At 39.2% G+C, this 13,637-nt stretch overlaps 1 protein-coding gene across 8 annotated transcripts in view; it reads left to right on the top strand.

Annotated features, from left to right (window-relative positions):
• Pam (peptidylglycine alpha-amidating monooxygenase) overlaps positions 1 to 13,637 on the top strand; it is a 126,465-nt gene that overhangs the window by 45,809 nt on the left and 67,019 nt on the right. For all 8 annotated transcript variants that reach the window (XM_028755689.1, XM_028755688.1, XM_028755687.1 and 5 more), the window contains exons 5-9: positions 5,888 to 5,936; positions 7,258 to 7,325; positions 8,487 to 8,567; positions 8,822 to 8,898; positions 10,157 to 10,260. In XM_028755689.1, the coding sequence (XP_028611522.1) occupies positions 5,888 to 5,936; positions 7,258 to 7,325; positions 8,487 to 8,567; positions 8,822 to 8,898; positions 10,157 to 10,260 (379 nt within the window). The remainder of the gene's footprint in view (positions 1 to 5,887; positions 5,937 to 7,257; positions 7,326 to 8,486; positions 8,568 to 8,821; positions 8,899 to 10,156; positions 10,261 to 13,637) is intronic.

The raw sequence follows: 13,637 nt of genomic DNA, 5'->3' as shown, positions 1-13,637 counted from the left end.
CCCCTTCCTTCAGACTCTTCCTCTCCCTCCCTCCCCTTCCTTCAGACTCTTCCTCTCCCTCCCTCCCCCTTCCTTCAGACTCTTCCTCTCCCTTCACAGCCTTCTACATTCACCTATAGAATATATACATGTATAAACAAAGTATAACTTTCAAAGGTTCACATTGTTAATTCTATCAAACCAGAGTTAAAAAAAAGATAGATAACCTAAAGGATTATCCATCATTTAAAGATAAGATCTCAGTACACAATTTAAAAATGCTTTGACCAGACTAACTAAATGGGAACTAATTATTTTTGTTATTGCTCAGCAACCATACAGTATAGTTTTAAAGTCTTTTACTTTGCTAATTTTCCTTTTGTATGTTTGGGTTTCTGGAGTTTTTTGTAAACTAGGCAAGGGTTTTACCCTGGGTCTATGTGGCATTCCAATCCCATGCAAGATTTACATTCTGTAGGACAAAACTCAGTCCCTGGCTCTGGGGCTTCCCTGGAAGTCCGTGCAGGGCAGAGGTAACAAGGAGCCATAGCTTTGGTCTCCAGATACCAATCCTCACACTCCCATTTGATTTGGCGCTATTTTTATAACCACTGGGAAATCCTTTGTTTGTTTGTATTTATAATACATTATTATATTATAGTAGAACCAATTTAAACTTATCCCTGACTAGCTTACAAATAAATGAGACTAAGACTCAAATTTCATTTGTCTTTGACAGTTACTCAGGAGTAACCCCTAATCTACTTTTTTTTTGGTTATTTTATTTATTTACATTTCAAATGTTGTCTCCCTTCTTGGTTCCCCCTCTGCAAACCCTCCATCCCATACCCCTCCTTTGCCTCTATGACAGTGTTCCCCTACCCACCACCCATTCCCACCTCACCGCTCCAGCATCCCCTTGTGCTGGGGCATCAAGCCTCTGCAGGACCAAGAGCCTCCCCTCTCATTGATGCCCAACAAGGCCATCCTCCACTACATATATAGCTGGAGCTAATAGATTCCTCCATATGTATACTCTTTGGTTGGTGATTTAGTCCTGGGAGCTCTGGGTGGTCCAGTTAGTTGATATTGTTCTTTCTATGGGGTTGTAATCCTCTTCAACTCCTTCAGTTCTTCCCCTAACTCTTCCACTGGGGTCCCCGGGCTCAGTCTGATGGTTGGCTGTGACTATCTGCATCTGTACTAGTCAGGTGCTGACAGGAGCCTGGTATAGCTGTCCCCTGAGTATGACTGCCAGCACCTAATCTACTTTTCTTTTTTTTCCCCAATTTTTATTGGATATTTTATTTATTTACATTTCAAATGTTATCCTCTTTCCTGGTTTCCCCTCCGGAAACCCCCTATCCCATCCTTCCTCCCTCTGATCTACTTTTCTTTCTTCTTTTTTTTTTTAGATTAATTTTTATTGGATATTTTGTTTACATTTCAGATGTTATCCCCTTTCCCCATTTCCCGCCCCCCACACCCAGAAACCCCCTCTCCCATCCTCCCTCCTCCTGCTTCTATGAGAATGTGCCCCCTCCACCCACTCCCTCCTCCCCACCCTCAAATTCCCCCACACTGGGGCATCCAGCCTTCATAGGACCAAGGACTTCCTCTTCCACCTATAACTGCTGGTCCAGCTACCTCCCCTGAAGTGACCACAAATACTGCTTGTTTCTCCTGGTCACATGGTCCATCTTCTCTCAAGTAGCATTCTCCTCTCTCTCCTCCTAGTCTCTCCTCTCTCCTCTAGCTTCTTTGCACCCAACCACATAACTCAAAACCCACCTACCTCTAATCTCCCCAGTAATTGGCTTTAGCCAATTTTGTTTAACCAGTAGTTCTAAATTAAGGAACAGGATTTACACAACAAAATCTTGTACACTTGAGAACTCACTTGTAGGTCTAGAGCTTCTGGTACAGAAGCATTACCATACATGATAATACATAGCAAGGAACCAAACTTCAGCATTATATATGTAGTTAAATGAAGAAGGAAAAAAGTATAGAAGCTGGCACGTGAAGTCGGGGGATGGAAATGCTGTTATGCCATTGCACACGTGTGGGAGACCTGAGTTTGATTCTTAGAGCCTGCATAAAGTTAAAGGTCTCCACGAAGTTGTCTCCTGACTTCCACATGGCTGGTGTGGTTCAGATACACCTCCCTATACACACATACTCCCTCTCCCTCTCCCTCTCCCTCTCCCTCTCCCTCTCCCTCTTTCTCTCACGCACACACACGCGCGTGCACACACACACACAAACACACACACACGCCTGGTAACAACGTATTTTAATGTTTTGAAATATAACATTTATTTTGGGAAAAATTTATGATAAGGGGATTATAAACATCCTTAAAATTTGCTTCTAATTGATGTGCTTTCAGAAAAGCTACAAGTGTGGACACCTCTAATGCCCACTCTAAGGGGAGTATGCATCCTTTCATTACCCTTGGCAATAGCTGTGTGGCAAGATGCCGTGAGCAACAGCATTCCTGCTATTCTTACTTGGTGACACTTTTAGCTGTAAAGCTAAAACTTTTCTGTGGGTGTATACTTTGGGATAACTTTCAGAATCTTGTTCAACTCTTTTTTTTTAGTAGTTCTTAAATATCTGTTTAATTTTCAACTTTAAAAAATGTAAAGTCGTGATAAAGGTGATGAGCCAATTTCGTAATAAAAGTCAGACTATGAGTCACTCAGTGATTTCAGGCACAATGTATGGAAAGTACAGAAAAGACAATTAGTTCATCATGCATGGTGTACTTTTTGCTTGCATTTATACTGAACAGGGGGCAAGGCTATTCCTTCAAACAGTGTAATTAAAATGAAAATTACTAGGAAAGGGATATTGCCCAGCAACAGAATACCTGACCCCTACAGGCAAGACCTTTGTTTCCATACCCAGTGCCACAAAACAACCAGCCACCAAAAACTATCAGACTTGACATTCAGTAGTTAGTGATAATGTGAAGTCCTGGGAACTGGCTACTTGGGCACTTTACATTTCCCTATCACTTATTGCATGGCTTCTTTGCACACAGCATAAAACAGATTCTGAAGGCACTATGCACACACTGTGAGCTCTCAGCTTTCAGACTTACAGTCATTCTACAGCCCGTGTTTACTGGGATTATTTGACACTGACCATCTGGTCCCGCAAGGATGCCAAATTCTTCTGGAGCCCTTGACCATCTTTCTACCTGTAATTTTCATCGCCGTATCTTGTGGCTATGCCGTTTCACCCCATCTGGGCTCATGGTATTTTTCAACAGACCAATCTCACATTGTCTTAACCAGTGCATTTTCTAGCCATTTGGTGTTTGCCTTTCTGTACCTCTCCTCCATTGTGTCTAAAGAAACCAGTGAATCCTCCTTCACTGCCTGCTAGCTACAGCCCAGGGCTGAGTGCTACACGTTGCTCAGTTTTAATTGAATGAAGATGATTGTCATTTCTTAAAATAACCTGTAAGTTCACTAGGATTTTCATACACATGAAAAAATGCTTCCTGCAATTATCTAAGCTAATTAAGTGAGTCCCTAGGGTTTGAAGTTCATCTGCTGTGAATGAAGGTCTACTTTAACCATTCTCTGTCAGTCACCATGGGTATTCACATGTTTCTCGATGAGATCATCAACTAATCATTTTGAAAGTAGTACAGACTAGGTATGTTTATTAAGTTACATGTAGTTCATACAAGGAAGTCTCTTCTCAACAGTCAGTGTTCTTATAAAATAAGTGAAAGGATCGTACTCATTTGTTATTTCTATTTTTAAAAACTAAACAATGCTTAAGATAAGCCTGTGTTCATTATTCCATATTATTATTTACCCACCTCATTTTTTAACCTCTCTTTAAACTCTCATCATTTTTTATTGAAAATAGATTTTTTCATATAATAGATTGCAATTAGTTTGTCTTTCTCCTCCCAGATCCTCCCTAACTCATACAACTCAAGCCACACCCTTTCTTGCTCCCCCCAACCCCCCTTGGAAAAAAATGAAGATACAATAAAACAAAAAAAGAGAAGCAAAGACAAAACACTGACACACACACACACACACACACACACACACACACTTTCTCACATACAGAAATCCCATAAAAACATATTATATACCCAAAGGGGGAGAGGGTGGAGGAAGAGAAAGGAGGGAGGAAGAAAGGAAGAAAGAAGAAAAATACCTAGACAAACTCTTATAAGAAAGAAAAAAGAAACTTCAACAATACCATTGAGTTAACTTTGTATAGACCAACTACTGTGGGGCATGGGGCCTGCCCTTAAGTGTGGTTTGTATAGTCAGAAAGACTCCACTGGAGAAAACTAAACTTTTCTTGCAAGCAGTTATCAGTTGGAGACATCTTCTAGTTTAGACTCATGCATGGGCTTGTGTCTACCTTCCTTCTCTGTTCTGGGACTCCATCTGGCTTAGATAGATCCATGTTGACCCCCTTCATAATGCCATTAGGGGTGTGAGTTCTTATGTGCATCAGTCCTGACTTGTCTAGAGAGCCTTGTTTGCTTGGTGTGGTCAATTTCCTCTGACTCTTACAATCTTTCTGCCTCCTCTTCCTCAGAATTCCCTGAACCCAGAGGGAAGGGACTTGATGGCAACACTCTGGTCAGGACTCAGTGGTCCAAAGCCTCTTGCTCTCTACACATGATCCAGTTGTAGGTGTCTGTTCCCATCTACTGCAAGAGGAAGATTCTCTGATGGTGGCTGAGCAAGTCACTGAGCTATGAGTATAACAGAATGTTGTTGTTACTGCTACATTCCTTTAGCAGAACAGTTTTCTGTTTTTTGTTTTCCCCCAGGTCCATGGCCTATTCAGTCTCAGGTACTACACCACCTTAGCATTGTCAGGCATGGGCTCCGTCTCATGGAGTAGGTCTTAAGCCCCATCATATAGTGGTTGATTAACTCCGAAGCTTTTTTGACTCTGTTGTGCCAGTATAACTTGAAGGCAGATCACCATTGTAGAGCAAGGGGTTTGCAGTGGGGTTGGCTTTTCTCCTTTGGTACAGCGTAAAGTGCCTTACAGTATCATGAACACTAGTCAGTAGGAGTGAAGGCTCCAGGTGGACACGAAGCTTGACTTCTCCATCTTCAGTGAGTAGAGTGGGTATTGTATTCAGTAATAGGGTCTTGTTAGCAGTTTGTGTAGAACAACCAATAGCCTTGCCAATGGCCTGAGTGTTTGTAGGTTTTCAGGGAGCCTCCTTGGTCAATAACTTGATTAGATGTAACCCATTCCTGGCATTAAAGGCTTTGTTTATGTGCCATAAGTTCTCTTTCTTTGAGAAGCACTTAAAATTATTAAGAGAGGGAGGGGAGAAGAGAGGAAACTTCTGTGAATTTTTTGTGAAAATAGTACTTCCCAGAAATTGATTAAGGGGATTAGACAGAGATATCTTTTAAAACAAAATGCCTATATATACATATATATATATATATATATATATATATATATATATATATATATGTATTGAACACTGTCTGAGTTTCTCTTCCTGTCAGTGTGATAAAATAGTCTGGTGAGAGAAGTCAAGGGATGTGGAATTTATTTTAGCTCACAATTCAAGGGGCAGACAGACCCTCACGGTAGGAAAGTCGGATCAGCAGAAGCCTGACATAGCTGTACATATCAATTCACCAACTTCTCCCATATTTCTGCAATAAAAATGATGCAGAACACTGTAACCACTTGCTTCTGTGCCTCTGTGTGTGCTGTCTTGGTACAAAATGGAGTCAGGAAGCAGTTAGTATTCACCCTTGTGATTCATTGGTTCATTTGATGTTCTAAGTAGTACTCATTAAGTATCAATTAAAGCCCACTGATTTAAGATCTGTTTCCAAATATTCATATTTAGCATGCGTTTGCATGTTTTTTTTCTCTTCAGATAATCACAAAGACTGTTCTGGCGTGTCCTTACATCTCACACGTGTGCCGTAAGTGCCCCCAGGTTTTCTAGATAAGATCTTAGAATATTTTAATTATCTGATGTAGAAGATTAATTAACCAGAAATGACTGGCTCAAATCAGTATTTATTATCTCAGTGTCAGGGATCTGGGCAGCTGTTTTACAAAAGGCCTCAATGAGAGGCTGTATGGGGGTTCAGTCATTGTTAGGTTCAGCCATGAAAGAGTCCCATCCAATAGCTCACATAGCTGTCAGCAGGATTCACATCTTTGCTGGTTGTTAGCTGAGGCTCGCCCTCATTTTTTTCCTTACAAAGTGTAGACAGTTCAAATGACAATAAGTTACATGGAAGGAAGTTCGGCGAAGAGGAAGAGTGAGTATAGGTCAGGGAAGGGGGAATAGGAACAGTGAGGAGACATGGTATGGGATTGACAAGTCCAGCATAAGCAGGGCTAACAGGAATTCATGACAGGGCTGATACAGTTGCATCAAACATAAGCTAACAACAACAACAATTAATAATAATAATAACAATAATAATAATAAATCAAGGGCCTGTTTGAAAAATGGTATTTGAGGTATTTGCTATTTAATGACATAATCTTGAAATGTAGTCGCATGCCATTGCCCTGGCTATATTTGTTAGACATCAATTTCTACACTTATATTGCCAAAAGCCAAGGGAGAGAATATTGAACAAGAATGTGTGTGTGACAACTTTGAATCACAACAACCCTGTTAAAGTCTCCAAAGAAGCGTGAATTATGAACAAGGGCAATAGGATGGGCAGAAGAGGAAGGAAGGAAAGGAGAAAAGAAAGAAGGATGGAAAAGGAAAGGAAAGAGAGAAGAAAGAAGAAGGGAAAGATAGGGGAGGGGACAAGAGGGTGAAGGAAGAGTGGGATGAGTGAGGAGACATGCTTTGGGCCTGACATGTCCAGCGTGTGGAGGACTAACTGGAAATTCAGACAGGTGATAAGTGGTGTTATTGAGTCCAAAGGCAGTTTGTAGAGAGAATTTATCATTTCAAGGGAGCACAGTCTTCTTTCTTAGGACTTTCAAGGGTGGGCTGAGATCTACCCAGATTATGGAGAATAATCTGCTTTATTGACTGTTTAGTTTTAAGTGTTAACTGCATCAAAAACAACAAAACCTTTCCCAATAATCCCTACCTCGGCATTTGACTGAAACAGCAGGTCCCTTAGCATAAACAAGCTTCCATATAAAAATAGCCATGGTAAACCTTCACAAAAATGAAAGTAATTATTAAGAAAAAATAATATATTCTATCTCTTTATATACATTATATAAGTGTATATGTATATTTTTTATTTTTATTTTAATTTTTAGACAGCCTTTAATTGCGGGCATGTACCTCATGATGTCTGTGGATACTGTTATACCACCAGGAGAGAAAGGTGAGTAGTGGCCTCTTAGTATTTACCATTATGTCATCAACGAACCTCTAAAAAGAGATATATAGTGCATTCCATGAACTTGTAAAGTGGTCAATATTTATATGCTTTTCTGAAAAATAAATCAGTTCTTTGCTGTCTTTGGATTTTAAATATATTTTAAAAAATCATTGTAAGCAAGTAATTTATTGGTTTTCCAATATTTATTTATAGATATGCAAAATGGAGGTCCATGGTTTGCTGGTGTGTTGTATAAAGACTAATTTTACTGTACAAATCATCTATTAATTCTTTACATGTAAAGAGTTACACTGTATAATATACAGCAGTATAAACTATGATGTTGGAAATCTTCAAAAAAAATCAAGAGGCTGGAAAATCCAACACACCTCAGCTTTTTAAGGAAGTTAGTATATAAATATACTAACTTCATTAGTTGCAAAATAGAACTATCACATGATTCTCCTAAGCTAGACTTAACCACAAGAACACATACAGCATCATTGATTCAACAAAAATATCACAGTGAACGTGGTATGTTTGTTTGAGAAAGGATCTTTTAAAGTTAATGTTTAGTATAGTTTATCTATTACTATTTTTAAAATCTACTTTAAAGTCATATTCATTTATTCTTTATTATTTGCTAGACTGTAAAAGAGGAAAAGTATATAGAATGGGCCTATTTTAAACATGAGCTACCAATTTAGTGACTCTAGGTACTTATATTCAATTTTTAAATTTCTTTTTGCACTGACATAAAAACAAACTTAATTTTTTCAAGGGAATAAATTTCAAGAAAAAGATAACAAACAAACCATGCCTCTGCCTTTACACAGAGTACTTCGATTTGGTCCTTATCATTCTGTTATTGAATAAAACAAAAGTTTGAATGGAAATGGGATCAAAATATACAGTTTCGAAAGTATTTGAAGAAATAAATGTGTGGTCAGAGGCTCTTAACACACGTTAGTAAAATGTGTGGCACAGAATAAATGCTGGAAGCCTGCTGGGTTGTGAGTGAGTATCCCTTTCACAGGAAAGCCAAGAGCTAGAACCTGAGACTACCTCACACATACTTTTAACACAAATAAATAAGTAAATAGATAATAAGTAAGATGTTTTCCAACTGCATAGTGACTTCTCTCTGTGCCTTTGTCCCCACAGTAGTGAATTCTGACATTTCCTGCCATTACAAAATGTATCCAATGCATGTGTTTGCCTACAGAGTCCATACTCACCGTTTAGGTAAGAACTGAAGCCCTGTGTTAAATTGAAAATACTGTCATGTTCTTGCTGTTGCTGTAAATATAAAAATCTAGTTATATCTTACATATGTCTTATTGAATTCCCTACATCCTTATGCCGCTTCATTAAGATAGTCAGCAGTTTGAAATCTGAAAGATAAGTTTTATTTTTGCAAAGAAAGTTAAATATTGAATGTGGCTTTGGGTTTACGAATCGTTTATTACAGTGCCCAATTCTGATTTGTGTTCATCAAGGTAAGGTAGTGAGCGGATACAGAGTAAGAAATGGACAGTGGACGCTGATTGGACGCCAGAGCCCCCAGCTGCCACAGGTATGTAGAGTCTAATTTAATTCTAAGAGGAAACAATTTCTTTTTAATGCCTTATATAAGACTTTTGTGAATTTCCCTAGAATCCAGAAGTCTCTGACTCTGTCTTCACAATATCTACATAATATAACTTTCTGTTTAGAATTTCCAGTTTAATGCCTCATTAGTTCAATGTGATGCCAGTACTTTTTTACTAAGAAGTATTTTTATGAGTTCTATGAGAATCTCATATAATGTACCTTGATCATGCTCAACCTCCCCACTCAACTCCCCACAGGTCCACCAGACCTTCCTACCCACCCAACTTCAAGTTCTTTGGTTTTTTCTAAAGCTGTAAAGCCCCATTTATATGAACGACTACTCTTCTGAGTGGGCTCTACCCAGGCGCAGGGTCAGCTGAACCAGGAGTCACACAGTTAGTAAAAACTGACTCTGCTCCCAGCAGCCATCAAATGCAGCAGTTCCTCAGTTCAAGCAGGGACTTCATGCCTACCTCCCCCACCTCCATTCTAAGACTTTGCCGGGCTTGAGCTGTCACAGGTTGTGTTCATGTTTTTGTGTGGCTTGAGCTTGCACGAGTCGTGTTCATGTTTTTGTCTGGCTTGAGCTTGCATGGATCGTGTTCATGTTTTTGTCCTGCTTGAGCTTGCACAGGTCTTGTTCATGTTTTTGTCTCATATGTGCAGCTTCGCTATTTCTGTCCAGAAAACACTGTTTCCTTGAAGTCATCCAACATCTCTGGCAGTCACAACCTTCTGCCATCTCTTCTCGGGAGGTCTGGTATGATCTGGACATCCTGGTTAGGGCTGAGCACTCCAAGGTGTCTCCCTTTCTGTTTGTTGACCACCTGGGGTCCCTGTGAATTGCCATCTCTGGAAGACAAAGCATTTTGATGAAGATTGGTCAATACACAGATCTACAGGCGTAGGGACATCACTAGGAATCATCTTAATATGATGTTAGTATTTTCCATCCTATCACTATTCAGTCCGTTTCAGAAATCCCTTCTTCCAGCCTCATTGGGGGTGGAGGCCTTTATAAAATGTTTGTTTATTTAAAACTCTGGTGCTTTTGCTATAGTGTGGAACTGATGAATTAAGAGAACTCAGTTCATCAATTATTTTTGAAATGATCAGGTGAGCTCTCTGTATGTCTGTCTTCATCCATCCCACCCACAATGCTCCAAACCTCACATTACTCCAACACGTAGTTCTGGGTAATAGTGATTTTAATTCATTGTTGTATGTTGTCTTTGGGGCAGGCTTTCTATCCTGTGGAACATCCAGTAGATGTTACTTTTGGTGATATACTGGCAGCCAGATGTGTGTTCACAGGTGAAGGGAGGACAGAAGCCACCCACATCGGGTAAGATTCTGAACTTCTCCTATTCAGTTATACCAGGTTAAACCATGCTTATGGGTAACGTTTATCTCTGTGAATGAATTAGACACTTTTCCTATTGTGAGCCATGACATATACTAACATTGTATCATTCCCTAACTGATTGCTTTGGGAAAGCTCTAGAAAGAGGCCTCACTTGTGAACATTTCTTTCACTTGAGTCCCTCTTGCACTCACTTTAACCTTAAGCAGACTAACACTCACTCCCACAGTTCTCTCAGTGTGCTGATTTCCAGTCAGTAATTCTCAGTGGCTTGTGTCCTGAGTGAGTATGGTATCCCTTCCCTTTTCAATCAACGATGCCAAGATATAGCTACTTTTCAAAATGCCAAAACTCCTTCAAATAATTCTAATTTGTTTCATGAAACATGTTGACAATTTCTAAAGCATTAAGGACTCCTTTAAAAATAGATTAGAAATTTAAAATGAAAGGCAAACTTTTGTGGGCTTTCTGTTAGAGAAGAATGCAGGTGCCTCTTCTCCGTGTTGAACTAGATCCAAAGATACTTTCTGGGTGCACTTGGAAGTTTGAGAGAAGTTACAGAAAGTGAAGATGATAAAGAATGAAGATTTTTCAGAAGAGTAGTGACTACCAACTAGGAACCACACTGGAGGGGAGAAAGGAAAGAAAGGAGCATTTGATGGTAGTTTTCTTAGAAGATGGGTTTCCATTTTATTCTTTTTTTAAAGTTCTTTTTATTTATTTATTTATTTTTATTGGCTATTTTCTTTATTTACATTTTAAATGTTATCCTCTTTCACGCCCCCATCCCATACCCCTTCCCCCTGCTTCTATAAGGGTGCTCCCCCCCCGGGGGGGGGGCCCACTCCTGCCTCCCTGCCCTGGAATTCCCCTACACTGGGGCACGGAGCTTTCACAGGACCAAGAGCCTCTCCTCCCATTGATGCCCGACAAGGTCATCCTCTGCTAATGCAGCTGGAGCCATGGGTCCCTCCATGTGTACTCCTTGGTTGATGGTTTAGTCCCTGGGAGCTCTGGGGGTTCTAGTTGGTTGATATTGTCGTTCTTCCTATGGAGTTGCAAACCCCTTCAGCTCCTTCAGTTCTTTCCTAACTCCTCCATTGGGGACTGCATGCTCAGTCCGATGGTTGGCTGCAAGCATCCACCTCTGTCTTTGTCAGGCTGGGAAAACTGTCAATTTGTATTAAAGAAGCTTTCAAGCAGCTTTCCTTAAATTTTTGGAGAAGACTGGAGAAAAATCAATAAACTTATTGACTTATCATAAAGGACAATAGGACAATATAGACACAACCGCACTGGAAAGAGGGAACAGGTTGCACACTCTGTGACAGTCTCTGACACTTGAGGCAACATGATTCAGCTGGTATTGATCAGCTGCTCTCCGTTCTTTGCGCTTGTGGGGCCACAGGAATGGTAGTTAAATGCCAGAGGTTATTTTGTTAACCTTCTCAGAATGTAAAGAAAGTAACGCAAAATAAACACTTTCAGAGCAGTATGTGTATCGATTTGCAAGATTAAATGTGAGGCAGTAGAGTATTTTAGCCTCTGGGACCTTAACCTTGGGTAAGGGGGCATCATTACACCCCGGCCACACTGTATCTGTGGAGTCTCCTCACTGAGGTAATTTCAGCCATAGGCATTAATGGCTTGTTACGGTACCAGAATGAGATGCAGAAGTGGTCCCTAGAAATATCTTTCGGGTTCATGAGTCTAGAATAATTCTATTGTAAAATTGTACATTTTGCTTGAAAATAATACGCTATAATGAGGATATTACTCTATCCTTCTGTAACTCTCTTGTGAGATAAAGTAAACACTATTTTAATACAAATGAAATAGAAAGGGATTATGGCAAATTAAGTTATTGGATGAGTCTGAATTTTGAATGTTTAATTTATACTACTGATATAGTTTTTCCAGAATAATAAACTAATATGACGTGTTTGAAGAAATCTAATGGTGAATAAAATTTTTATCATAATGCATATTATATATGCACATAATGTTTCATGTGCCTTTTAAATTTAGAAAAAAAATCCTGTCTATAGTGTTTCTGTGCTTTGTACATTAACAGGTGTAGTCTCCAGGGTACAATAGGATCACAGCTGAAAATGTAAATGGCAAATAAAAAAAAAGATTTTGTATTAAATTATTCTTTGTAAACCTCCATCTTTCTCTCCTCCCACCTAATACACACACACACACACACACACACACACACACACACACACAGAGGCAAGCTCACTGGATGTAGGTCTGATCCAGAGCTTGAAGCAGTTTGGTACAAATCTTACTTGCTCCAGGCTAGTTGGGAATCCCTTGACATTTTAAAAGAATATCAACCTGACTTTGGAAGCATTTTATCCTATACTACCCCTGAAACCATGCTAGCTTTGTCCCACAAGTAAGATTTTCAGTTAAGTGATATTTTACATAAGCCAAGTTAGTCTCTTATAACCTTAAAGTTTTAAGACTAGAGAAAAGTTTCCTTAGGTGGAACAATCATCCTTAACTATTAAAGGGCATTTTACAAATGGAGACTTAGTTTTCATATTAGAGATTCATTTCAAAATATTGCTATTGAGAAATAGATCCAAGCGTGGTGCTACACACCCATTGAGGCTGAAACAGGAGGACCATAGGTTTCAGAATTTTCTGGGATACATGGTGAGTTCAAAGCCAACCTTCACTCTGACTTCGCTTCATTGGAAGATAATCTCTCAAAACAAAACAAATAGGTTGATTTAACAATCTGCATGTCTATTATGAGGGAATAGAAAAGAAAATGTGGCATATTGCACAGTAGAACACTGTTCAGCCTTTAAAGGAAAAGGAAAAAATTGATTTGTTACAACATGGATGAATCTGACTTTGTGCTAAGTTTTAAGCCAGGCACAAAGAAACAAATACCAAATGGTACTACTGTTTAAAATATTCCATTTATTTGTGTGTGTGTGTGTGTGTGTGTGTGTGTGTGTGTGTGTGTGTGTGTTATATACAAGCACTTGTGTTGTTCCATATGTGTTTAAGTCAGAGGGCCACTAGGAGAAGTCCATTCTCTCTTTCTACCCTGGGTCCCGAGGATAGAACTCAGAACCTTGGGCTTGTTGGCAGATGCCTTTATCCTCTGAGTTGTCAGAGCAACAATGTTACTTTTACATGTGCAATTAAAAATGCTGAAGAGTTAGAGTAACAGTTAGCAGGACTCAAAAGTAGAGATAAAGTAGAAATGAGTGAAAATGGTTGGTTGAAGAGTATAAATTTTTAGATAGACAAGAAAATAGCTTTTTTATTTTCTGTTAGACAACAAAGTAAATATATATATATATATATATATATATATATATATATATATATAT

This window comes from Grammomys surdaster, unplaced genomic scaffold (assembly GCF_004785775.1).
Source record: "Grammomys surdaster isolate TR1022 unplaced genomic scaffold, NIH_TR_1.0 126076, whole genome shotgun sequence".
NCBI lineage: Eukaryota > Metazoa > Chordata > Mammalia > Rodentia > Muridae > Grammomys > Grammomys surdaster.
Note: the sequence above shows the minus strand (reverse complement) of the source record. Positions and strands in the feature narration are given on the sequence as shown.